Source organism: Microcaecilia unicolor, chromosome 5, assembly GCF_901765095.1.
Source record: "Microcaecilia unicolor chromosome 5, aMicUni1.1, whole genome shotgun sequence".
Classification (NCBI taxonomy): domain Eukaryota; kingdom Metazoa; phylum Chordata; class Amphibia; order Gymnophiona; family Siphonopidae; genus Microcaecilia; species Microcaecilia unicolor.
The window spans coordinates 237,957,157-237,984,908 of record NC_044035.1 but is presented as its reverse complement, the minus strand read 5'-3'; the positions used below and the strand labels follow the sequence as shown (position 1 = coordinate 237,984,908).

Here is a 27,752-nt window from a genome sequence, read left to right as displayed (position 1 = left end):
CTAGCCGGTGTCAAGTACCATCTATAAAATACCTTAACAGCGTTTTCTTGCAAAGCCACCGCCAATGAAGATTTCCGAATCTGCTTCTCAAGTGTCAACCAACTAGCCTCTGGTAGAGTAAATTGTAGCTCTTGCTCCCACTGCTGTCTATGTAGTATGGATGGTTTTGCGCACCTCATTTGACAATCGTACAGAAAAGATATCAATCCACGCGTGCGCCTAGTATCTACACACACCTCCTCCATCGGGTGAGTATCTCGCTTTAAGCAGCTTCCATAGACAGGCCCCTTCAGAAAATGGTGGAGCTGCAAATAGGCATAACGGTCACCAGACCTAAGTCCATAGTCCTCCACCAGATTCCCAAAGGGCAAAATCGTCTCTCCTACGTGCAATTGCCCCAACAAATCCAAGCCTAATCCACCAAGAACACAGGATTGTGCAGAATAGAAATTTGAAATAAATAAATAAAATAATTGCCACAGGGTGCACAGATTCAAAAAGAGCATGTTTTAGGAATGCTTGTGGTGGTCCAAAAATGTATACACATACTGGATTCTGGGAATACATGTATATTTTAAAAAATGTCCCCCAAGGAACACAATAAGTGACAGCAAAATGCTCTTTTAGTCAGGGTTTTAGAAGAGTGATTGAGGGGCAATTATGCTTAGCCCTCTGGTATTATAAATTACTTTTAATTGGCTATTCTTATTCATGTTGTTTTGAATGTAGCTCTTTTATAAGTAGTGAGAAAATGAAGTTACTCACCTGTAACAAGTGTTCTTCAAGGACAGGAGGACACATATTGCCACATATAGGTGACATCATCCGACAGAGCCTGGCATGGATGTTATCCAGTGTTCTATTATTAGAAGCTTTTAGCAGCTCCAACCATGAAGGCACATGTACCTTTGGGCTCAGCTCACTCAAACAGGACCAGAGAGTTGGATAGAAAAGCTTAGAGAATACAACCCCAAGGGGAGGAAGAGAGGGTATATGGTAATATGTGTCCTGCTGCCCTCAGAAAACATCTGTTACAGGTGAGTAACTTCGCTTTCTCCGAGACATGCAGGACATCAACTGCCACAAATGGTAATCCCTAGCTACCAGGCTCACTGAAAACAACAAACAATGGACAATATGGACTTGCAACAGGCAGACAAACCAGAAGCTAATTAAACTAAACTCTTACGTACCCTATTGTGTAGGTACAGCCTAGAACAGAAAATGGGCCTAGGAAGGTGGACCCCAAACAAATTCTGCAGGACTGTCTCACCAAACTGGCTATCATGTCAGGAATCCTGATCAAGGCAGTCTTCAGTCTGCGCATTCACATCTTACTACTATGTTGCAGCTTTGCAAATCCCCTCAATGGAGGCTGATCTTACGTGGGCTACTAATGCAGCCATGGCTCTGACATCATGAGCAGTGATATGACCAACCAGAGTCAGCCCAGCATGGATATAAGTGAAGAAGATGCGATCTGCTAGCCAGTTGGTAAAGTGCATTTACTGATGGCTATCCCCCATCCTGTTAGGGTCAAAAGTAACAAAAAGCTAGGTGGTGTGTTTATAGGCTTTAGTCAGCTCCAGACAAAAGGCTAAGGCTCGCTTGAAGTCTAAGGTGTGCAGTGCACTTTCACCAGGACGGGCATGAGGCTTTGGGAAAAATGTTGGCAGGACAACTGACTAAGATGAAATTCTAACCTGACCTTAGGAAGGAACATAGGATGTGTGCGGAAACATGATGGATCAGCTACTAGGCCTGAAGCTCGCTGATCCTGCACGCTGAAGTGGCCACCAACAAAAACAAAACGTTCCAGATACTTCAGGTGGAACGTGTCAAGCAGCTCAAAAGGCTTTCATTAGCTGGGTGAGGATGATGTTGAGGTCCCATGACACCGAAAGGAGGTTTGTTAGGGGCTTCGTCAAAAGCAAACCTCTCATGAATTGAGCAATTAAAGGCTGTACAGGGATGGGCTTTCTTTTCACATGGCGATAGTAAGAACCAACTGCACTGAGGTAAACACAGAGTTGGCTTTCAGACCAGACTCAGATAGAAGGTAGAAGGTATTCAAACTGTTTTTGTATACAGCAGGAGAAATGATCTAGGACCTGACCCTCACACCAGACGGTAAACCTCCATTTAAAATTATAAGACCTCTTAGTGGAATGTTTCCTGGAAATGAGCAGAACCAGGGAAACACCCTCATGCAGTTGAAGGGATGCAAGTTCTAAGCTCTCAAACAGCAAACAGGGTGGAGGAATGTCCTAAAGAATGAACAGAAGTCAGATATCTTCCAATAAATTTATTCTCCTTAAAAAAATCACTTGAGTCATCTGGATCCAACACCCTCCACCCTGTTTGCTGTTTGATTTTTGTGGAAGGACTTTCCCCATTACTTTTGCTTTTGTTTGTGACCCTTGTAGTTCTAGGCTCTCAATATACAAGCCATGAGGGTCAGGGATTCAAGGCTGGGATGCAGAAGAAGCCCCGTCATTCCGAGTGATGAGGGTCATCAAACGCTCCAGTTTCCATGGATCTTTGGAAAGTAACTCCAGAAGTAGAGGAAACCATATCTGTCTCAGCCAGTAAAGCAGCAAAGCATGGTTCCTCAGTCCTGCTAGAGTTTCAGCAAATTCTTCTCCATAAGAGATATGGGAGAATAAGAAGACAGAAGGTCTTTCCCCAGTTGAAAAGAAAGGCATCCGGCAGTAGTCTTCTGTGTGACCTGAGTCTGGAGCAGAACAAAAGAACTTTACTGTTGAGATGAGTGGCAAAGAGGTCCACTGAGAAAGTGCCCCATGCTCGGAAGATCTACTGGGCAATGCCCATATTGAGAGACCACTCGTGTGGTTCCATCACCCTGCTCAGTCTGTCCAGCAGACTGTTGTTTTTGCCTGTCAGGTATGTGGCTCTGAATGCCATGGCTAAATGCCCACCTGTTACATTCCAACAACTTCCTGGCATGCCTTCTGCTGGACTACTAGCTGAAGGAGTCAGCAGCCTGCTCTAGGACTAGAGTGTCTGCGAACTCCGGCACACTGTGCACCAAGTTCTTCAAGTGAAGGCTCATGTAGAGCTGGTAGGACTGTATGTGGGAAATGAGCAAAGTGCCCTAAAAAACCTACCTCCCAAAAGACTCCAGAGTCCAAGCTTCCTTCACTGGAGACACCAAGGCCCTGGAACTTCTGGCCCTTTTGAGGGCAGATTCGACCACCACTGAATGGTGAGGAAGCTGCTGCTTCTCGAATCCAGGAGCCTTTTGGACTATATACATAGATTCAGCCTTCTTGTTGATAAGGCTATACGGAGAGAGGTGTCTCCCAATTCCTCATCTGCACTGCCTAAAGGACAGGCACTGTCACAGCTTCCTTAGCAGGGGCTTCATAATCAAAGATGTCCAACATCTGGGTCTTGGGCTCATCCTCGATCTTTAACTGAAATAGGATGGACTCAACCATCTTCCTCAAAAAAGTGACAAAGGAGAGTTCCTCTGGGGGGAGACTTCCTCCTCTCCTGAGGTGGGGAGGAGTCTGAGGGTAGACCCAGGGACCCCTCTTCCAAGGGGTTCTCTGGCTCCAAGTCAGATACCCAACAGTGGACCAAATCAGACACAGCAAAGTACTCCTCTCAGGGAGGTGTGAGTCTGTGCCCATCTTGGACCACTGGACTCATGGCCAGACTGTGTGCTGGAGTGCCAAGGGATTGGACCTCTTCTGGACTCCAAGAGGGCTTCCTCCCCTGATGGGCTGGAAAGAAGCACCATCTCAGCCTATACTGGCTCAGATGCCCAGCGGGGCACTAGTATCAATGAATGGCTGACAGGTAGGGAGCATGGGCCTCTAGGATTGGCTGGGGTGGTACCATGGCCAACACCAATACCCTTAATGTCTTGACATCACATCGATCCAAGATCGGCTGCAGTTCCTCCTGTAGCAAGACTTCCCCATCGGTAAAGATGGGGCCAGTATCAGTACAGGGACAGTCTGAGAAGAAGATGGGGCCAGATCAGAGGCCTGGACATGGATCTTGGGAGGCTGAGTAAGTATCTATGCCAATGCCCTGGAGCTCCTGGCACAATGCTTCAAGGAGGTTCAATGTTGCTGTTTCTTCATCTCCGTTTGATGCTTGACATTGCGATCCCTCAGGACCAGAGCTTGAGAGACAGAAGGGAAGCGCGCCGAGTGAAGACCACGCTTTTCGTTGCCGCTGCCACTGCTGCCTTAACCCGGCACGCTTTTTCAATTTCAGAGGAGGAGGAGGGGGAGGGGGGCCCTAGTGCTGGGAGGGAGGGGGGGAGGACAAGCGGCGTGGTGCTTGGTGGGAGGAAGGGAGGGAGGCCGGCCTGGTACTGGGTGGGAGGGAGGTAGGCCTGGTGCTGGGTGCTGCTGGGTGGGAGGGAGGCCTGATGCTGGCTGGTGCTGCTGCGTGGTGGGAGGGAGGCTTGATGCTGCGTGCTGCTGGGTGGGTGGGTGGGAGGGAGGGAGGCCTGGTGCTGGGTGGGAGGGAGGCCTAGTGCTGGGTGGGAAGGAGGGAGGCCTGATACTGGGTGCTGGGTGGGAGGGCTGGCGGCCTGATGCTGGGTGCTGGGAGGGTGGCTGGAGAGGAAGGTGGCTGGACATTTGTGGCTGGAGGGGAGAAGAGGGTTGCTGGACATGGATGGAGGGCAAGAAATGAAGAAGAAAGGAGGAAAGTAAAAACATAAATGGAGGTAAGAAATGAAGAAGAAAGGAGGAAAGTAAAGAAACAAATGGAAAGGAAGCCCTGGAAACGGAGTTAAGAGAACAGATAGAGAGCAGCAGAATCAGCGACTAGGACCAATATGGATAGAAAAACAAAATCACCAGACAACAAAGGTAGAAAAAATCATTTTATTTTCATTTTAGTGTTTGGAATATGTCCAATTTGAGAATTTACATCTGCTGTCTTATTTTGCACTAGGTATACTGGAGCTGTAACAACTTACAGAAATGATTTATAATGAAAGAAAATCATGTTATTTTTTTTTCTCCTATACTAGTATAATATTTTCAATGATGTCTGTTTATATGCGCCATGGCTGGTGTAAGGGGGTGTGGCTATCATAGGGGTGGAGTCATATGTGGTGACCCCGCCCATTATGAGTACCGGCACTTCGCGATAAATAATTAGATTTTGGGTTGCTGTTTGGGCACTCGGTCTCTGAAAGGTTCGCCATCACTGCCCTAGGCCCTGAATCTGGCAATTTGTTGTCAGTCCTTAAGTAATGACCATAATTTCCTCCTCTCCCCCAGGAGTTGTGAATGCTACCTCTGTAGTATCCCCAGCCCCAGCCGACCTAGAAAGCACAAAACCTAACTTGGGAATCACACTGGGAATCATCTTCAAGGTAGTGCACAGCAACCAAATTAGCCAGTGGTTTATTTATTTTGATTTTTAATTCCTGCAAAGAGATGTGGTCTCTCTGCTTCTCTTGCTCCAGGGCACCTAGAGATGGGGGAGTTTTCTTCCCTTTGTATCCCAGGGATCTGCAGTAATGTGATGAGCAAGATGAAATTCTGCCTACTCAGTGTTATAGGGCTGAACATTGCTTCAGAGATGTATAAGACAGCTTGCTTTGTCTTTTCTTAATTGTTGTACACATACCTTGAACTTCATAGAAGATAATCTATACAGAATCTCGCCCATATGCTCTCGGATAATGGCCCATGTGATCTTATTGTCACTTTGAGCAGTAGTCTCAACAGCGCGACGAGCCATGTCATAGAAAGATATCATGTTGGACAGAATACCCACTGTCTTGTAGAAAGGACAGAACCTAAAGAACCAGAAAATATGGCATAAAATTACTGTACCATTCTGGGGCCACAAAAAATAATTTATTATTTTAATAAAACTTGTTGAGCACCTATTCAACAAAGTTCAAGACGATGTACAGAGCACACAACAAAAACATATCCACAGTATAACAAAATATATGAAAAATATGGAATAAACATGCTAAAACAGTTAAATAATGCAACAAGTATCGCAATTACCACACACAAATTGCTATACCTGAGGAAAACAATGCAAATGTTTTCTGTAGGCAAGGCTAGTGCTAGGGTTTCTGACCCCTAACCCCCATGCAACCAATAAATCAACACCCTCCTCCCTCTTTCTTTCTCACCAACCGCCCCCAACCTAATGCAGCACCTCTTTCCATACATTCCCGCTACAAACCTACCTGTCCTGTCCAGCATCTCCCCTCTATTCCCCTTTCCCTATCCTCCCTTGTCCCATGTTCAGCATATGCTCTGTGTCCCCATCCCTTCCCTATACAGTATTACCCCTCTGTGTTCCTATTCCTCCCCCTGTCCACCACCCCCTCAGGGAACCATCTCTCTTTCTCCTCTGCCCCCTCTCCCAAGTCCTAACATCTTTCTCTTTACTCCTCCCTCCTTCTGTGGATCCAATGTCCCTAACCCTCCTAGTCCAGCACCCCTCCACACAATCCAGCACCTCTCTCCCTCTCGCCTCACCTGAGTCCAGCACCATTCTCTGTCTCTCCACATCCTGCACAATCTAGCCTCTCTTTCCCTTCTCTCATCCCCCTTCAGTGTTAGCCTGGGTTGCCATCAGGATCAGCAGATTCCCTGCATTTGGCACTAAGAGCCTTCCTACAATCGCATCCCTCACGGAAACAGGAAGTTACATCAGAAGAAGCTTGCGCTGCTGACAGTGACCCAGGCAAGTTTACAGACCTCCAGATGGGGAGAAGGGAAAGGAGAGAGAGGCTGGAGAAAGGTGCCAGTCTGGGGGTGGGAGGGGGGGTTGGGAAGAGAGAGGAAGAGACACTAGGTCCATGCATGGAAGGGGGAGAGAGGTGTCAGACTGCACTTGGGAGGAGGGTATAAGGAATGAGAAGGCAAGATGCGATGCAAGACTGCAAAGGGGGAGAGTTGCCATACCTGTGGGAGCTTGTGAAAGGAAGGGAAGGGAGAGAGTAGCCTGGTGCAATAGGTAACACGGTTTGCAGTGGCTTTTGGCACCCCCGAGAGGTCAGTGTCTCCTGTCACGCTTATGGGTTGCACCAACCCTGGATGTAGACAGCAGCACAGATCAAGCACACAAGTGTAAAGTTCTGAGTATGTGTAGCTATTCCTGTATTTGGCACTCTTTTCTGCCAAATTAACTCCTTAGCTCAAGAAAGCGAAGATACATATCTGTAGCAGGTATTCTCTGAGGACAGCAGGCTGATTGTTCTCACTGATGGGTGACGTCCACGGCAGCCCTGAGGTCCGGAAATCTACCTAGCAACAAAAGTTTGCTAGAGCCTTCAGTCGCGCACATGCGCGGCCATCTTCTCGCCCTTCGCGCGGGGACACCAGTTAGATCAAAAAGCAAAGATGAAAAGAAGGAACAACTCCAAAGGGGAGGAGGGCGGGTTTGTGAGAACAATCAGCCTGCTGTCCTCACTGATGGGGTATCCCTAGCCCCCAGGCTCACTCAAAACAACAAAGAAAGGTCAATTGGGCCTCGCAACGGCGAGGACGTAACAAGGATTGACCTACGAAGAAAACAACTAACTGAGAGTGCAGCCTGGAACAGAACAAAATGGGCCTAGAGGGGTGGAGTTGGATCCTAAGTCCCAAACAGATTCTGCAGCACCGACTGCCCAAACCGACTGTCGCGTTGGGTATCCTGCTGAAGGCAGTAATGAGATGTGAAAGTGTGGACTGAAGACCATGTCGCAGCCTTGCAAATCTTTTCAATAGTGGCTGACTTCAAGTGGGCCACTGACGCTGCCATGGCTCGAACACTATGAGCTGTGACATGATCCTCAAGAGTCAGCCCAGCCTGGGCATAAGTAAAGGAAATGCAATCTGCTAGCCAATTGGAAATGGTGCGTTTCCCGACAGAGACTCCCCTCCTATTGGGATCAAATGATACAAACATTTGGGCGGACTGTCTGAAGGGGCTTGTCCGCTCCACATAGGCCAATGCTCTCTTGCAATCCAATGTATGCAACTGATGTTCAGCAGGGCGGGTATGAGGACGGGGAAAAAATGTTGGCAAGACAATTGACTGGATCAGATGGAACTCCGACACCACCTTCGGCAAGAACTTAGGGTGAGTGCGGAGGACTACTCTGTTATGATGAAATTTAGTATAGGAAGCATGGGCTACCAAGGCTTGAAGCTCACTGACTCTACGAGCTGAAGTAACAGCCACCAAGAAAATGACCTTCCAGGTCAAGTACTTCAGATGGCAGGAATTCAGTGACTCAAAAGGAGGCTTCATCAGCTGGGTGAGAACGACGTTGAGATCCCATGACACTGTTGGAGGTTTGACAGGGGGCTTTAACAAAAGCAAACCTCATGAAGCGAACAACTAAAGGCTGTCCAGAAATAGGCTGACCATCTACACGTTGATGGTAAGGACTAATTGCACTAAGATGAACCCTTACGGAGTTGGTCTTGAGACCAGACTCTGACAAATGTAGAAGGTACTCAAGCAGGGTCTGTGTAGGACAAGAGCGAGGATCTAGGGCCTTGCTGTCACACCAGACAGCAAACCTCCTCCATTTGAAAGAATAACTCCTCTTAGTGGAATCTTTCCTGGAAGCACGCAAGACTCGGGAGACACCCTCAGAAAGACCCAAAGAGGCAAACTCTATGCCCTCAACACCCAGGCCGTGAGAGCCAGACTGAAGGTTGGGATGCAGAAGCGCCCCTTTGTTCTGAGGGTCGGAAAACACTCCAATCTCCACGGTTCTTCGGAGGATAATTTCAGAAGAAGAGAGAACAAAATCTGACACGGCCAGAAAGGAGCAATCAGAATCATGGTTCCCCGGTCTTGCTTGAGTTTTAGCAGAGTCTTCCCCACAAGAGGTATGGGAGGATATGCATACAGAAGACCCTTCCCCCAATGAAGGAGAAAAGCATCTGACGCTAGTGTGTCGTGGGCCTGTAGTCTAGAACAGAACTGAGGGACCTTGTGATTGAGCTGAGTGACAAAAAGAACCACCAAGAGGGTGCCCCACGCTCAGAAGATCTTCCGCACCATACGCGAATTGAGCGCCCACTCGTGAGGTTGCATGATCCTGCTCAATCTGTCGGCCAGACTGTTGTTTATGCCTGCCAGACACATGGCTTGGAGAAACATGCCGTAACGACGAGCCCAAAGCCATATCTGGTCGGCCTCCTGACACAAGGGGCGAGATCCGGTGCGCCCCGGCTTGTTGACGTAGTACATGGCAACCTGGTTGTCTGTCTGAATTTGGATAATTTGGTTTGCAGATTGCTCGCAACTCCAGGAGATTGATCTGGAGACCTGATTCCTGGAGGGACCAAGGTCCTTGAGTGTGAAGCCCATCTACATGCGCTCCCCATCCCAGGAGAGATGCATCCGTTGTCAGCACTTTCTGTGGCTGAGGAATTTGGAATGGGTGTCCCAAGGTCAAATTGGATCGAATGGTCCACCACCGAAGAGAGTTGCGAAACCCGATGGACAATTGGATCACATCCTCTAGATTCCCTGCAGTTTGATACCACTGGGAAGCTAGGGTCCACTAAGCTGATCTCACATGAAGGCGTGCCATGGGAGTCACATGAACTGTGGAGGCCATGTGGCCGAGAAGTCTCAACATCTGCCAAGCCGTGATCTGTTGAGACGCTCTGACCACAGAAACGAGAGACAAAAGATTGTCTGCCCTCGTCTCGGGAAGATAGGCCTGAGCTGTCGTTCAGTCCAACAGAGCTCCTATGAATTCTAGTCTTAGAACTGGAAGGAGATGGGACTTTGGGTAATTTAAAACAAACCCGAGTAGCTCCAGGAGTTGAATAGTCATCTGCATGGACTGTAGACCTCCTGCCTCCGAGGTGCTCTTCACCAGCCAATCATCGAGGTAAGGGAACACATTCACTCCCAGTCTGCGTAGCGATGCTGTGACCACCGCCAGGCATTTTGTAAAGACCCGGGGTGCCGAGGCCAGGCCAAAAGGCAGTACACAATACTGGAAGTGTTGCGTTCCGAAACAAAATCAAAGATACTTCCTGTGAGCTGGAAGTATCGGAATGTGGGTGTAAGCATCCTTTAAGTCCAGAGCGCATAGCCAATCGTCTTTCTGACTCATGGGAAGAAGGGTGCCCAGGGAAAGAATCCTGAACTTTTCTCGGACCAGGAATTTGTTCAAGGCCCTTAGGTCTAGGATGGGACGCATCCCCCCTGTTTTCTTTTGCACAAGGAAGTACCTGGAATAGAATCCCAGCCCTTCTTGCCCGGGTGGAACGGGCTCGACCGCATTGGCGCTGAGAAGGGCGGAGAGTTCCTTTGCATGTACCTGCCTGTGCTGGGAGCTGAATGACTTGAGCTCCTGGTGGGCAATTTGGAGGTGTAGAAGTCAAATTGAGGGTGTATCCTAACCAGACTATTTGAAGAACCCACTGGTCGGAGGTTATGAAAGGCCACCTTTGGTGAAAAAATGTTAACCTCTCCCCCAACTGGTAAGTCGTCCGATACAGACACGTTTACTGCGGCTATGCTTATCCAGAGCCAGTCAAAAGCCCGTCCCTTGCTTTTGCTGGGGAGCTGCAGGGGCCCGTTTAGGCGCACGCTGTTGACGAGAACGAGTGCGCTGGGACTGAGCCTGAGAAGTCTGTCGGTCAGGTGGAGTGTACCTACGCTTATTATAAGAGTAGGGAGCACTCCTCCTGCCCCTGAAAAAACGTCTACCAGTTGAGGTAGATGCTGAAGGCACCCGGTGGGAGAGGTTGTCGAGGGCGGTGAACCGCTGATTGAGCTGTTCTACAACCTGCTCGACCTTCTCGCAAAAAATGTTATCCCCCCAGCAAGGTACATCCGCAAGCCGCTGCTGGGTCCTACTTTCCAGGTCAGAGGCATGCAGCCATGAGAGTCTGCGCATCACTATACCTTGAGCAGCAGACATGGATGCAACATCAAAAGTGTCATAAGCACCCCTGGACAGGAATTTACAACACACCTTCAGCTGCCTGACCACCTCCTGAAAAGGCCTGGCATGCTCCACAGGGAGCTTATCTACCAGGTCCGCCAGTTGCTTCACATTGTTCCACATATGGATGCTCGTGTAGAGCTGGTACGACTGAATCCTGGACACAAGCATGCAGGACTGGTAGGCCTTCCTCCCAAAGGAGTCGAGAGTTCTAGATTCCCGCCCCAGGGGCGCCGAGGCAAAAAATCTAGAACTGCCAGCTCTCTTCAGGGCAGAGTCACAACCATAGAGTCATGAGGTAACTGGGTCCTCATCAACTCAGGTTCTCCTTGGACCCTATACTGGGACTCAATCTTCTTAGGGATGGTGGGATTAGTTAAGGGTTTCGTCCAGTTCCTAAGCAACGTCTCCTTGAGAACCTTATGCAAAGGAGCCGTGGACGACTCCTTAGGTGGTGAAGGATAGTCGAAGACCTCGAGCATCTCAGTCCTGGGCTCATCCTCACTAACCACCAGGAAGAGAATGCTCACAGACATTTCCCGGACAAAACAGGAGAAAGAAAGACTCTCCGGTGGAGAAAGCTTTCTTTCAGGAGAGGGAGTGGGGTCAGAAGGAAGACAACAAGACTCCTCGGATGAGAAATACCTGGGATCCTCTTCCTCCCCCCACAAGGCCTCCTCCTCGGTTTCAGACAAAAGCTCTCGAACAGCAGTCCGAAACCGGGCCCGTCTCGACTCCGAGGAACGATGTCCTCGATGGTGTCGTTGAGAAGTCGACTCCCTTGGCGGCGGTGAAGAAGTTCCCTCTAACAACTTCAACGGGGAGTCGACCTGGGTGGCAGCCAAAGCTGATGCCACAAGCGGTACCAGTGTCGGGGACCTCACCACAGGCAAGGAGCCAGACGACGCTTTTGCCAACGGTACTGTCAGTGCCAGTACAGACTGGTGCATTAGCCCTTCCAGGAGACCCGGAAGAACGGCTCAAAGGCGCTCATCCAGAGTCTCTACCAGGAAAGGCAGGGAAGACGGTGCAGGAGTCAGAGGCAGAACCTGTAAAGGACGAGGAGGTGGTATCGGACTGTCCATCAACTGACGCATCGACACCTACTGAATAGAGGGGGAGCGGTCCTCCCGGCGTCGACGCTTCTCGGGTGCTGATTCCCTCGACACCCTGGAGCTCCCAGTACCATGTCGAGAAGGAGACTGGTGCCGATGCTTCTTGGCCTTCGCCCGAGGCACGGCATCAGTACCTTTCGGTACTGACGAAGAGGACGTCAAATCCAAATGCCTCCTCTGGGTCGGGTCCGAAGATGGTTGGTCCCGATGGGCCTGCGAAGCAGGAGCCTTCAAAACAGGTGGAGACCCACTCGACGGCTCACTACTTCCAGCGTGCAGCGGTATGCGGACAGCCATTACCTGCACTCCTGAGGTCGATGCTTGCTCCGGTGCCGACATCGACACCGCGGAGCTCGGTACCTCTGTCGACGTCGAAGTACCGGGCAAAGCTCCAAACAGATGGTCCCAATGAGCTTGTCTCGATGCTTGTGTCCGCTTCTTGAGACTGAGACACAATTTACAGGCAGCTGGGCAATGTTCGGGCCCAAGGCACTGAATACACCACGCGTATGGATCAGAACCCGAGATTGCCCGGTTGCAGCGACCGCACATCTTGAAGACGCTGGGAATCCTCGATGTCATGGATGGAAAAATAGCGGCAGTGAAGTCAAAGTCGTCCATGGTGCCAAAAAGAAAGGCACAAAAAAGAGAACAAACCCCAAATGGGCGGCCTAAGATGGTCGCAACGGCGGCGAAACGAAACTTAGCCGGCCCAAACTAAGAGTCTAAGGAAAACTACTTTTTTTTTTAAACAACAGCTCAACGGAGCCAAAGAAGAAGAAAAGGAAAGGAAAGAAAGGGAGAAGAAAAACGTGAAAATCGTGATGAAAAAAACCGAAGGCTTCTCAGGGTGCGCTGAGAGGGACCAAAACACAGTCTCTCTCAATCGCGGACAAAAAGAAACTGGCGTCCCCGCGCGATGGGCGGGAAGATGGCCGCGCCTGCGCGCGACCGAAGGCTCTAGGCAAATTTTTGTTGCTTGGTAGATTTCTGGACCTCAGGGCTGCCGTGGACGTCACCCATCAGCCTGCTTGTCCTCGGAGAAATAATGCAACTCTTATTGAGAGAGGAACTGTGTGCTTGATTAATCTTGTTATCTACAGAGCTCACCTGCAATAATGTTTTTTTCAGTCAACAAACAGGAACGAGTCAAGCACATAAGTAGGTGCCGCCTATGCTTAGGGTGCTCTTACCTCTTATTCTATGTGCACTGTTTAGGACAATCCTGCACAGCACTAAATTTTGTTTGCAGAGTGCAAGACGGATTCCAACAAATTGGTGATGAAGTCTGAATTAGGCAAATTATTTGTTCCTGATGGTTAGAGCCAGGTTTTTTGAGGAAGCAGCCAGGAGCTGGTCATCAAGATATGGAACAACTAGGTGACCTTGGTCATGAAAACGTGCAGCTACCTCCATGAGGCATTTCATGACGATTCCATGGACTGATGACAGGCTGAAAGGGAGGACCTTGAAACTGAAAGGAAGCTCTGGAATGAGGGGGCATAGGATGAAAGTAAAGGGGATAGACTCAGAAGTAACCTGAGGAAATACTTCTTCATGGAAAGGGTGCTGAATTTGTGGAATGGCCTCCCTGTGAAAGCGGTGGAGACGAAGATAGTATCTGAATTCAAGAGAGATTGGGACGTGCATAAGATCTCTAAGGGAGTGATAGGGAGAATAGATGGCATGGATGGTCATACTGGATAGGCCATATAGTCTTTATCTGCCTACATTTTCCATGTTTCTATGATAATAGTCCATATGAAGAATGAACTGAAAATATTTTTTGCAATGCAGATGGAGCACAATGTGTGTGTAAGCATCTCTAAGATCCAGTACACATAGCCAGTCTCCCTTTATCAAGGGGGCGAATAGAGAGAAGAGTGTTCATTTTGAATGTCTCCTTTCAGAGAAAACGTCTGAGATTGCTAGGGTCCAAGATAGGGCATAAGCCTTATGGTCTTCTTGGGATCAGGAAGTACATGCAGTAAAAGCCCTGATTCTTTTCCTGTGATGGAACCAACTATTGAATAGGAGTGCAGAAGGAGTCTGGCCTCTTCCTGAAGCTGATGGATGTGGATCTGGGATGGGTGAGATGACTGTAAAGGTTGATCTCATGGCTAAGCGATGAGCCTTAACTAGTAATTGTCTATTATACTGAGGACCCAGGAAGCTGTGATAATTTGTTCCCACTGCTGAAGAGAATAGTGAACTCAATCCAGTACAGGTATGGCAGGGTGTAGTCAACAAACTAATTTTTTTTTTTAAGCAGAGAAGGTGTGGCCTGCACTGTTTGACCTCTCTCAGCTGGCAGTGCTTAGAGAAGACAGGATGCTGCAGTTGTTGAGTAGTTATTTGAAAAGGGAGGAAGGTTCATCTAAGATATTAGTAACTCCTCTAGCTTTGGGATGCACTCATTTGTCCAGAGTAGCAGTTCTCAATAGTCCTTGAGTACAACTAGCCTGTCAAGTTTTCAGGATACCCACAATGAAAGTGAATGAGATAGATTTGCATAACATAGAGGTGGTGAAGAGAGCACTACTACTCGGAGCACCTTGCCCAAATGGTCCAAGAGCCTAGTATCTTTGCCTGGAGGTGTATTCAAGAACACTGCACATTTTCACTTTCTTCAAGGCTGCCCTAACTATGACAGAGGAGTAGGCGTGTAGAACTTTAATGAAACCAGGTGACAGTTGTATCTTGTATTTCGTGTCCATCTTTTTGAAAGCAAGCTTAAATAAGTGAAATTTGCCACATGAGAAGCTGTTCCTCTTGTAGAAGACCATGGATTGGTAAAGCAGCAGTCTTTGGTGCCTCTGTAAACTAAAAAAGATCAAAGATATCTTGCTCATTGTTCTCCTTCCTGCTGAAGTGAGAACAGTACTTCTTCTGCTATGTTTTTAATGAATCTCAGGTAAGAGATGTCTTCCTAACAAGACTCTTATTGAGCTTGAGGGGTGAAAGGATCGGACCAAATCCCTGTAGAGTAGTTCTTTTTTTTATTTTATTGTGTTTGATATACCACTGTTCACATTACAAATACAGCAAAACAGTTCATAATTTAAAATGGTCCAGAGGGACCTAAGGAGGTTAGAAAATTAAAAATGAAAGAAGAGAAAAGAGCGAAATACATCTTGGGGGGTATGCAAATGTAGTTTTGCATGTTTTATCAAGTCGCAAATATGAAGATAGTAGTAGCTGTAAGAAGGCTAGCTGGGATGAGCAAAGGGTGTGAGAAGACACGTAGGCAGGAGGTTAGAAATGTAAACTGGAGCAGAAGGTTTCAAACATCTATTTCGTAGGAGGATTCCAGAGGATAGAAATCCAAATCTAGGAAGCCCTCCAAAGCACTTTGACAAATAGTGTGTGGGGAGGAGAGTGGCAATGAATGGCCTCCATGAGGCAATGAGTGAAGTAGATAGGAGAGACACTACTGGATCTTGGGAAGGATGCATAGGAGTTACACCAGTTGACTGAGATGACACTGCACTGGGTTATTTATTTATATTTATTTGTTACATTTGTATCCCACATTTTCCCACCTATTTGCAGGCTCAATATGACTTACATAGTATCGTAAAAGCGTTCGCCAAGTCCAGTAGAGAAACAAATACAAGGTGATGTTGTGGTCGGATAAAGGTTCATGTGTTTCAAGTACCATGGGGATCGAAGAGAAGAAAGGTTATATAGTGTCCATTATGAACTTTGGTTTTGCTGTGTTGCAGAGTGTAGGCATTTATGTTGGGTCGGTGGGGTATGCCTTTTTGAACAGGTTGGTTTTTAGTAATTTCCTGAAGTTTAGTGGTCGTAGGTTGTTTTCACAGCTTTTGGCAGTGTGTTCCATGGTTGTGTGCTTGTGTAGGAGAAGCTGGATGCATAGGTTGCTTTGTGTCTGAGTCCTTTGCAGTTTGGGTAGTGGAGGTTTAGATATGTTCGAGATGATCTGGTTATGTTTCTGTGAGGTAGGTCTATGAGGTCTGCAATGTATCCTGGGACTTCACTGTACATAATTTTGTGGACCAGGGTGCAGATTTTCAAGGTAATACGTTCTCTGATTGGAAACCAGTGCAGTTTTTCTTGGAGGGGTTTGGCACTTTCGAATCGCGTTTTTCCAAATATCAGCCTGACTGCTGTGTTTTGAGCGGTTTGGAGTTTCTTTGTAGCTGTTCTTTACATCCCGCATAGATTCCGCTGCAGTAGTCTGCATGGCTTAGTGCCATTGATTGTATTAGGTTACGAAATATTTCCCTCGGGAAGAAAGGTTTTACTCGTTTAAGTTTCCACATTGAGTGGAACATTTTCTTTGTTGTGGAGTTCACTTGGCTCTCGAGTGTGAAGTTGCAGTCGATTGTAACGCCGAGTATTTTCAGACTATCTGAGATAGGGAGGATGTGGTCTGGGGTGATTATGGTTGTGGGTTTGTACGTGTTGTGTTGAGATGATAGGATGAGGCAATGTGTTTTTTCAGTGTTCAGTTTCAGTTGAAAAGAATTTGCCCATGAGTCCATGGTGTGCAAACCGAGCTTGATTTCATTGATGATTCCTGTCAGATCATGTCTGAAGGGAATGTATATTGTGACATCGTCTGCGTAGATGAACGGGTTGAGGCCTTGCTTTGATAAGAACTTGGCCAGTGGGATCATTATTATGTTGAAAAGTATTGGTGATAGTGGTGATCCTTGAGGTACTCCGCAGTCTACTTTCCACGGTGGTGATATGTTTGGATTTGATTTCACTTGGTATGTTCTGGTGGTTAGAAAACCCTTGATCCAGCTAAGTATATTTCCACCAATCCCGAAGTAGTCTTAGTAGTATATTGTGGTTTACCATGTCAAATGTGCTCAACATATCGAATTGGAGAAGTATGCTTTTGCCTATAGTTATTTCCTGCTTGAATTTGGCCAGGACAGTGACTAGCACGGTTTCGGTACTATGGAGGGGGCGAAATCCCGATTGTGATTCATGTAGTATTGAGAACTTGTCCATGTAGTCAGTAAGCTGTTTGGTCACCATGGTCTCCATCAGTTTGACTGCTAGTGGGATAGATGCAACTGGGCGGTAGTTGGCAAGTTTGTTTGTTTTTTTCTTGGTATCTTTTGGGATAGGGATGAGTAGGATGTTGCCATATTCCCAGGGAAGAGACCTTGTTGAAGCATGAAGTTTAGGTGGGATGTAAGGTCTGTTATGAAACAGTCAGGGGCGGATTTTAGTAGGTAGCTGGGGCAGGTATCCAGTTTATAGTGGGTGCTGGAGAACCTTTTGATCGCCTGTGCGACTGTTTCGATGGTGAGTAGCGTTAAGTTTGACCAAGTGTGGTCAGCTGGGTATACGCGGTCAGCTGGGTATACTCCAGGGTTTGGGTCCATGCTATCGATGACGTTTTCGGTGTCGGTATTGTCCTGAGGTCATGTTGCGTAGGTTTGTAATTTTTTCATTGAAGTATTTAGTGAGTTTGTAAGCAGATGGGATGTTTGTGTTGGTTACAGTGACCGCTGTGGTGTCTAGTAATTTGTTCACGAGTTGGTATAGTTTCTTCGTGTCTTTGTAGTCAGGCCCTATTTTAGTTTTCTAGTATGTCCTTTTGGTTTGTCTTATAGCGTATTTGTATTTTCTTTGTATCTGTTTCCATGCATTGAGTGTGTGTTCATCTTTTATTTTTTTCCATGCTCGTTCGAGTTTCCTGGAATGTGTTTTTAATTTTTTCAGTTCATCGTTGAACCATGGTATAGAGTTATGCCTACGTGAGGTTCTTGTTCGTTAAGGACACTATTTTGTCTAGTATGCTTCTGCATCTTTTATCCCATTCTGTGAGATAGTGAGTGGAGTCCGTTTGTGTTGTCCATTCGTTATTCTATATCTGTGGCTAGAATGTTTCCGGGTCTATTTGGCCTCTGGTGCTGTAGGTTGTGTGTTCTTGTGTGTGGTATAAGCCATTCTTCCACCATTTTAGTGATAGGTTTAGTTTGTAATGATCAGTCCATGGTGTTTCTGTCCATTTAATATCTATTATTAGGTTCTGGTCTGTTGGTAGTTTGTGTGAGATGAGGTCCAGTGTATGCCCTTTGACATGGGTTGCTTACATTTGTGGCCTTGTGAGATCCCATGAGTGGAGGAATTCCTTACATTCTCGTGCGTTAGTGGAGTTTGGGTCTTCTAGGTGAAGGTTGATGTCTCCTAGTATTAGTATATTGGCATTGGTCACACATGTGTTTGAGATGAAATCGGTGAAGATAGTTTGGCCTTCGTTCCAATTTCCTGGTGGTCCATAAAACAGGACACAGTTCAGGTGATCAAGCAGTGGTTTCAATGGTAAACTGGGATTGATAGATTAATGTTATGCCTCCGCCTCTCTTTTCCTTTCTGGTCCAGTGGACGATTTTATAACCTGGGGGGCAAAGATCTAGGATTATGGGGTCCTTTTGGTCATGGATCCAGGTTTCATTGATGAAGAGTAGATCAAGGTTTTCTGACATGATCCAGTCTGTTACTAGTGTTGTTTTGTTTACTACGGATCTGGCGTTGATGTAGCCTATTTGAACTTTTTGGTATGGATCAGCTATGTTTGGTGTTATGTGGATTTTTGTTAGTTGTCGTTTCTTTGTTATTATGGGTTTATTGTGGTGGTTCTTTCCCTTCTGTTGGGGTTGTCCACATGTTGATGTTCTTCCTTTGTTTTGGTTGTTATCGGTTTGATGAGACGCGGTGTGTCTGGTCAGTCTTTGGGGATTATGTAGTATGGGGATGATGTTACTTTCTGCGAATGGGGTAGTTAGTGTTAGGTGGATCAGTGATAAGGAGTAAATTATTAGGAGTAATTTGATAGTGTTCATTTTGGTGATAGTTCAGTTTGGGCTCCTGGTAGGTCGCGTTCTATAGGGTGTGTGATGAGACTTGGATCTTTGGATTTTTTTTTTAGATGAATATAGATAATTTACTCACAGTCAGGTGAATTAGGAGTGTTAGGAGCTGGGGATGGAGGCAATAGCCTCGGGCCGCGCCGCCACGCATCTGATCCCGGGCAGACGGCATCTGGAGTTCATCGCCGTGTTGCCTCCGAGTGCTTGGCCATCACCGCCGCTCTGATCGCTCAGGTATGAGGTGCCGCCGGTCGGGCTCTCGGCAGTTCCGTCTGCCTGCCCTGGAGCACCCACGCATCCTCCCTATCTCCGCTTCCCACTGTGGGCACGCTGGGTCTGGTGTCTTGCTCCAGCTGCCCTCCTGAGTCGGCAGATGAGTTGCTAGGTGGCAGGGCCGGGCACACGGTCGGAGGTCGCACGACCATGTGGTCCCAGGTGTGGGGGCTCGGTCGCCTCCCGTTGTGCTCGGTGGGAAGAAGGGCGGGCAGGAGACAAGGCTGGATACGCGAGCCCCGTCGCACAGGCCTCGCGTGGTTCCCCTGGGGAGAGGATCAGCTGCCTCTCCCTGCACCAGGGGCAGTGGCGGTTTCGCTTGCCGCCTCCGCTCGGGCCTGTCCGTTCTGCTCGCCATTTGGCGCTCCCCTTCCCGGTGCCGCTTTCACCGGAGATTGGAGCTTACATCGAAGCCCAGAGCTTACATGGAGGCGCCATCTTGATACTGATATTGAATGTTGGCAAGTTCTTGCAAATACTCCTTACATTTCTTTGAAGGGGTGAACAGACGTGGATACAGGTGAGCCGGTTGATATTGTGTATCTAAATTTACAAAAGGCATTTGACAAAGTACCTCATGAAAGACTCCAGAGGAAACTGGAGAGTCATGGGATAGGAGGTAGTGGCCTATTGTGGATTAAAAACTGGTTAAAAGATAGAAAACAGAGAGTAAAGATAAATGGTCAGTATTCTCAATGGAGAAGGGTAGATAGTGGGGATACCCAGAGGTCTGTGGCTGGGACCGTTGCTTTTTAACATATTTATAAATGATCTAGAGATGGGAGTAACTAGTGTGGTAATTAAATTTGCTGACGACACAAAGTTATTCAAAGTTGTTAAATCGCAAGAGGATTGTGAAAAATTACAAGAGGATCTTATAAGACTGGGAGACTGGGCATCTAAATGGCAGATGCCATTTTATGTGAGCAACTGCAAAGTGATGCATGTGGGAAAGAGGAACCCGAATTACAGCTACGTAATGCAAGGTTCTACATTAGGAGTCGCCAACCAGGAAAGGGATCTAGGCATCATCGTTGATGATACATTGAAACCCTCTGCTCAGTGTGCAGCGTCGGTGGCTAAGAAAGCAAATAGAATGTTAGGTATTATTAGAAAAGGAATGGAAAACAAAAATGAGGACATTATAATGCCTTTGTATCGCTCCATAATGCGACTGCTCCTCAAATATTGTGTTCAATTCTGGTCACCGCATCTCAAAAAAGATGTGGAGGGGCATAATCGAACAGGGCGCCAAGTTTTCCTGAGGGCGTCCTCGCAGGACGTACCCGCGAAGGGGCGGGGAAACCCGTATTATCGAAACAAGATGGGCAGCCATCTTTCATTTCGATAATACGGTCGGGGATGCCCAAATCTCAACATTTAGGTTGACCTTAGAGATGGTCGTCCCCGATTCTCAGCCATAATGGAAATCGAGGACGCCCATCTCAGAAACGACCAAATCCAAGCCATTTGGTCATGGGAGAAGCCAGCATTTGTAGTGCACTGGTCCCCCTCACATGCCAGGACACCAACCAGGCACCCTAGGGGGCACTGCAGTGGACTTCAGGAAAAGCTCCCAGGTGCATAGCTCCCTTACCTTGTGTGCTGAGCCCCCCAAAACCCACTCCTCACAACTGTACACCACTACCATAGCCCTTAGCGATGAAGGGTTGGGCACCTAGATGTAGGTACAGTGGGTTTGTGGTGAGTTTTGGAGGGCTCACATTTACCACCATGTTTAACAGGTAGGGGGGGTGGGCCTGGGTCTGCCTGCCTGAAGTGCACTGCAGTACCCACTAAAACTGCCATAATGGAAATCGAGGACGCCCATCTCAGAAACGACCAAATCCAAGCCATTTGGTCATGGGAGAAGCCAGCATTTGTAGTGCACTGGTCCCCCTCACATGCCAGGACACCAACCAGGCACCCTAGGGGGCACTGCAGTGGACTTCATGAAAAGCTCCCAGGTGCATAGCTCCCTTACCTTGTGTGCTGAGCCCCCCAAAACCCACTCCTCACAACTGTACACCACTACCATAGCCCTTAGCGATGAAGGGTTGGGCACCTAGATGTAGGTACAGTGGGTTTGTGGTGAGTTTTGGAGGGCTCACATTTACCACCATGTTTAACAGGTAGGGGGGGTGGGCCTGGGTCTGCCTGCCTGAAGTGCACTGCAGTACCCACTAAAACTGCTCCAGGGACCTGCATACTGCTGTCATGGAGCTGGGTATGATATCTGAGGCTGGCATAGAGGCTGGAAAAAATATTAAATTTTTTTTAGGGTGGGAGGGGGATAGTGACCACTGGGGGAGTAGGGGGAGGTCATTCCCGATTCCCTCCGGTGGTCACCTGGTCATTTAGGGCACATTTTTGTGGCTTGGTCGTAAAAAAAAAGAACCAAGTAAAGTCGGCCAAGTGTTCATCAGGGACGCCCTTTTTTTTTCCATTATTGGCCAAGGACGCCCATATGTTAAGCACACCCCAGTCCCACCTTTGCTATGCTTCCAACACGCTCCCGTGAACTTTGGTCGTCCCCACGACGGAAAGCAGTTGAGGACGCCCAAAATCAGCTTTCAATTATGCCGATTTGGGCAACCCTGGGAGAAGGATGCCCATCTTCCGATTTGTGTCGAAGGATGGGTGCCCTTCTCTTTCGAAAATAAGCCTGATAGTGGAACTAGAAAAGGTACAGAGAAGTTCCGTACTGCGGTAGATGTGCTCTATCCGCCACTTGGTGCAAGCTGCCGTCAAGCAATGCCTCCCCGCCTCCACCATCCTGCAGAGTTATTCCTCAGGGCAGCCTCCCCTCCCAGCTGCGCTCTCCCAGCCCAGTTCACTGCTCCAACACTGAGGGGGGATGGGATAGACGCACTTACCACCAACAACCTGAATCTGCATTTCCAGGAGATAAACTAGAGTGCTCCCAATGCAGATAGGTACGAGCTGAGGGTGAGACCAGAGCCAAGGCTGTGGGAGAAAGTTCAGGTCACCTGAATTGGGGGTCCACGATCGGGGTCCCTGGAGCTCAACTTGTAGCAGCCATCTTGGCCGACAGCTCCACTGGAAGTCCACCCCTGTCCATTAATAACATGATATCCAAAGCCCCCCCCCCCCCAATCACTCACAATAATCCTCACAACCCTCCCCCCAAAACAACAAAAAAAAACCCACACAAGAACAATCACCTGTAGAGTGCCCCATTGTTCCTTCAAGACACCCCACTAAAAGAATCCCATGCCCCCTTCCCTCCAAACCTCCAACCCCTCTCATCTAAACCTAACAATTCTAAAATCCTGTACCCAGACCCTCCTACATCAAATCAGATAGGCAGTCACTAAGTCTATCCCAGTCTCCCTTGTGAGGTAGATAGCTGTCAATCTTTCCATATAGAACAATAAGTGAAGACGCTGGATCCAATCTTCCAAAGAAGGTGATGTGGTACTCTTCCAACTGGAGGCAATCAAACATTTAGCCACCGCTAAGCCACAATGTAACAGTTTACCCTCCCACCAGATATGACGATCTTTGTACAATTTTAGTAAGCATGCTGCAGGAGTACAAGGCAGAGAAGCCTGGAGACCCTTCGCTAAAGCTTGCATGACCGTCAACCAGAACAGGGATATCAGAACACACCCCCACCAAATATGAAGGAACATCCCCACCCCATTCATACAGCACCAACACACATCTGAACACAGTAGGAAACATCCTCTTTAAACTATCAGGAGTGTAATACCATATGGTACATAAGCACATAAGTATTGCCATACTGGGAAAGACCAAAGGTCCATCGAGCCCAGCATCCTGTTTCCAACAGTGGCCAATCCAGGTCACAAATACCCGGCAAGATCCCAAAATGTACAAAACATTTTATACTGCTTATCCCAGAAATAGTGGATTTTCCCCAAGTCCATTTAACAACTGTCTATGGACTTTATATGCATTTTCTTGAACCAGGACAGAGACTGAAGCCTTCTGCACCTGTGTACACATGGCATCCCACTCCTGAGTTGAAAAACTACAATGTAGGTCCGCTTCCCAGCTCAGCATAAATTTATGCTTAGAAAAATCCCACTCTTTCACATATTTATACAGCACCAAAGTGGGGCAAGGAGCCTTTCTTAAAAGTATCCATAAATTCTCCAAATATTCTGTCCCGCGAGGGTCCTGCCGCAGCCAGCCCCGCTCACCAATGTAATTGTATAGTTGCATATAAGGTTAAAAAATCCCCCAGCGGCAATGCATATTTATCTCCCACCAATACATCATGAAAACTAACCAAACCCTGTTTTTCCCACCAAGCAAAAGCCCCACCCTTGCAACCTGCTCAAAAATTGGGCACCCACCTCATTACAACCAAAGAGGGAACTCTATGCATCTGACCCCATCGTTTACAGGCCTCCTCCCAAATCTCAAACAGATGACGTACAAAAAGGTTCAGTACGTCAGTACCAGCCCGGCTCCCATGGTGTCCACAAAAAGAAGCACAACTGACAGCCTGGAAAATATGATTACTCCAACTGCACAGCCGATTTGCCCTTTCCCACTTCCCTATCCAATGCCAAATGCAACTGTACTGCCATATAGTACCAATCCAAATTAGGGATTGTCCTACCTCCCTGAGCCAGGGCTCCCCATAAAACCTGTTCAGACAACCGCGGATGTTTTCTATCCCAAATAAAATGGATTAAAACAGCTTGCATCTGATGAAAAAGCTTTAGAGAAACAGGTATCAGAAGAGACTGGAATAAAAACAGCAATCTTGGCAAAATATTCATCTTTACCACTGCAATGCGACCCCACCAAGAAAGCCATAATCCTTTCCACCAGCTTAAATTCTGACGAATGCAAATTCAAATCTTATCATAATTTAGGGCATATAACCGTTGGAGGTCGCGCAGCACCTGAACATCCAGACAGCGAAACTTATGCGCTGCACGGCGAAAAGGAAAAGCTTCACGTAAACGATCCTCCTCCTCACGGGACGTCTAGGTATCCAATAATTCACTCATCGATATTAATCTTCAATCCCGCTATATTCTCATATTCCCTAAACACCTGCAGGTCATGGACGTATATCATTGGCAAAAAGAGCAATACGACGGTCAACCTCCCCCACCTGTACACCCCTATTATCTAGATGCAACCAGATCCAAATTGCTAAGGGTTCCATATAAAGTGCAAATAAAAGAGGCGAGAGGGGGCACTCTTGTTGCTTCCCCAACAAATAGAAAAGAAAGGAGTATAAGAAAATTTATACGAAGACATGTCAAAAACATTTTGAATATAACCCTCCCCCCTTCACAGATCCCGTTGAAAACTCTCCAAACCCCCAAACTCCCCTTACATCCGCCTCCCCTGATCCCCTCCTAACAGAGAGAATGCAAAACCTAGGTGCTTTAATAAAACAATATAAGCCTCATAAGTTTGCTATTGTTTTCAATAGCATTTGCTATTGTTTTGGACAAACCAATATGGCAGCAAGCCCCGCCCACTGGCTTCAGCCCAGATAATGGGCCAGATAAGTTCATGCCGCCTCCTGTCCTTAAATCTCCTATCTCAGGACTGCACAGGACTTAATAAAGTGGTGCCACTAGTAGTTCTCAGTCTCCCCATCTGCTGGTAGGGCAAATACTGCTCATTAGGAACGGTCTGGAGCAGATAAGGAAGTATATGTATGTAGTTTATAGAATATGTACATGTACCAATTCTGTCCCCAGGAATGACTATACATTATCATATAAATGTAGGCACTAGGGAGTAATTTTATAAAGGTATTATCCCATATATATGCTTCTGAGCAGGTGTAAATGTCTGTGGCTCTATTTTAGCTGCAATTTCTGCAGCTTTTCTGGAGGAATTTTATAAAAACAAGGAGAACCTATGTATCTTTATAAAATAGGCAACAAATAGGTATCTTCCTAGGTGACCTGTTATAAAAATTATCCTATATGTGTCTGTGCAAGTATGAAAGTTTACTCCTGGGTTCCACATAGTCAAGTCCCTTATAAAAAAACTTTGGTATCATGAAATAAATGGTGATAGTACAGTAAGTTAACAAGTAGCTAATTTTAATTTGTGGTGTCATGAGGAGTATAAAGTTCACCACTTCTGTTGGAGAAGGAACCAAGTACCATTATTCTCAGTGTGATATCTCCTGGATGGCCTAAAAGCAACACAAATGGCAACTCTATAAAGAACCTTCTGCTCAGTTGGTGACAGGCAATGAGAACGAAGGTCATATATAAACATCTCTTTCGTTTTCATTAGCTTAGAAAACTCATTGAAAATATCTTCTTGAAATAATTAAAAAGAGTACAGCTGATCCAAGATGGCCGCACACATCTAAGAGTAGCTGCAGTCCTCTTTCTCCTGCTATTCATTATGCCTAAAAGACGAGGCAGGGCAACAGCCCAAGCCCCCCCCCCCTCCCCCCCGCTGCCAGCCCCATTATCTGTTGGTCCGATGGATCGTTTTTTGAGAACTCATGGGCCTAGACAGGCGGTCTGGAGTGGTCCCATAATCGACGCCGGCACGATGGAGGAACATTCGGTGTCCCTCAGGCTAGAAACAATGCTGAGCCCCGACAGTAGAGCTCCACCCCCGCAACAGCAGAGAACTAGCTCTCTCCTCTAGGGATCGACGGGGCTGCCACCAGGGAGCGGTTCAGGCCCAGATTCCAGTGGGTCTCTATCACATTGTAATGAGAGGGATGTTGAGGGGCTGTTGATACCCTCTGGAGAGAGCGACTCTGCAAGTTTGGAAACAGGTGTACAAGGCACAGAACAGAAGAAGGTTCCTGAATCAACGGTGATAATTCCCCCAGAATTGTTTGCAAAACCGGCAGAGATAACTTTAGATTCATTGTGGGACTTAGTTTCCCAATTAAGACAAACTTTTCTTTTGCAAACCAATAACGTCTCTCAGAGAATTTCCTTGGTTGAACAGAGAATGGATAAAAAAGATATTGAAATTAAATCTTTGACTGAATGATTTGAAAAGGTTGAAAAGAATTTAATGAATATAGAAAATATACAAACTTTAATGGTTAAAGATATTTCTAATCTAAGGTACAAATCTGAAATCTTTGAAAATTACATGAGAAGCCATAATCTTCGATTTATAAATTTTCCAAGGGTCACAATGGTGAAACCATTGGAAATGTTAAAACGCTATTTGCAAGAAATATTAGGAATACCTGAAGTGAATTTGCCTCCTTTTACTCAAGTATACTATGTGCTGAGGAAAATACCAGATCAACAACAACAACAAAATCCTATTAATGTCTCTGCTTTGCTGGACACTTCGGAATCTGAATTAGCCATGGCGGCTACATTGGTGGCTACCATGGCTTTATTACCTGACAAGTAGTGGTTATTCCGCATGTTCTTTAAGAATAGAGAGAAATTATTTTGGGGTTTAAAAATCCTTCTATTTCCTGATGTTTTGAGGGAAACTCAGCGAAAGCGGAAACAATTTCTGATTTTGAAACCTGCTGTTTTACAAATAGAGGGTACATTCTTTTTAAGATTCCCCTGTAAATGCATAATAAGATATAATGAACTTAAATACATGTTTATGGAATCTTCTCATTTATCATCTTTTGTTGCGTCTAAAAGATCTTTAGGAGGTTAACTAGAATCACTAAATAATTACCAGTCCCTTCTTAGGTACAAATTTGCCTTAAAGTTTTGCTTTATATTCCTCTTTTTGCATTAATCTTGGATTCCAATAATGTGGACTTGAGTGTTTAGTTGTGTATATTATTATTTAATATCTTATATACAGTGGTGGAAATAAGTATTTGATCCCTTGCTGATTTTGTAAGTTTGCCCACTGACAAAGACATGAGCAGCCCATAATTGAAGGGTAGGTTATTGGTAACAGTGAGAGATAGCACATCACAAATTAAATCCGGAAAATCACATTGTGGAAAGTATATGAATTTATTTGCATTCTGCAGAGGGAAATAAGTATTTGATCCCCCACCAACCAGTAAGAGATCTGGCCCCTACAGACCAGGTAGATGCTCCAAATGAACTCGTTACCTGCATGACAGACAGCTGTCGGCAATGGTCACCTGTATGAAAGACACCTGTCCACAGACTCAGTGAATCAGTCAGACTCTAACCTCTACAAAATGGCCAAGAGCAAGGAGCTGTCTAAGGATGTCAGGGACAAGATCATACACCTGCACAAGGCTGGAATGGGCTACAAAACCATCAGTAAGACGCTGGGCGAGAAGGAGACAACTGTTGGTGCCATAGTAAGAAAATGGAAGAAGTACAAAATGACTGTCAATCGACAAAGATCTGGGGCTCCACGCAAAATCTCACCTCGTGGGGTATCCTTGATCATGAGGAAGGTTAGAAATCAGCCTACAACTACAAGGGGGGAACTTGTCAATGATCTCAAGGCAGCTGGGACCACTGTCACCACGAAAACCATTGGTAACACATTACGACATAACGGATTGCAATCCTGCAGTGCCCGCAAGGTCCCCCTGCTCCGGAAGGCACATGTGACGGCCCGTCTGAAGTTTGCCAGTGAACACCTGGATGATGCCGAGAGTGA

General features: G+C 46.8%; 1 protein-coding gene across 2 annotated transcripts in view; it reads right to left on the bottom strand.

The window, feature by feature from the left end:
* ATP6V1A (ATPase H+ transporting V1 subunit A) overlaps positions 1 to 27,752 on the bottom strand; it is a 233,077-nt gene that overhangs the window by 7,274 nt on the left and 198,051 nt on the right. For both annotated transcript variants that reach the window (XM_030203914.1, XM_030203915.1), the window contains exon 15: positions 5,626 to 5,797. In XM_030203914.1, coding sequence (XP_030059774.1) covers positions 5,626 to 5,797 — 172 coding nt within the window. The remainder of the gene's footprint in view (positions 1 to 5,625; positions 5,798 to 27,752) is intronic.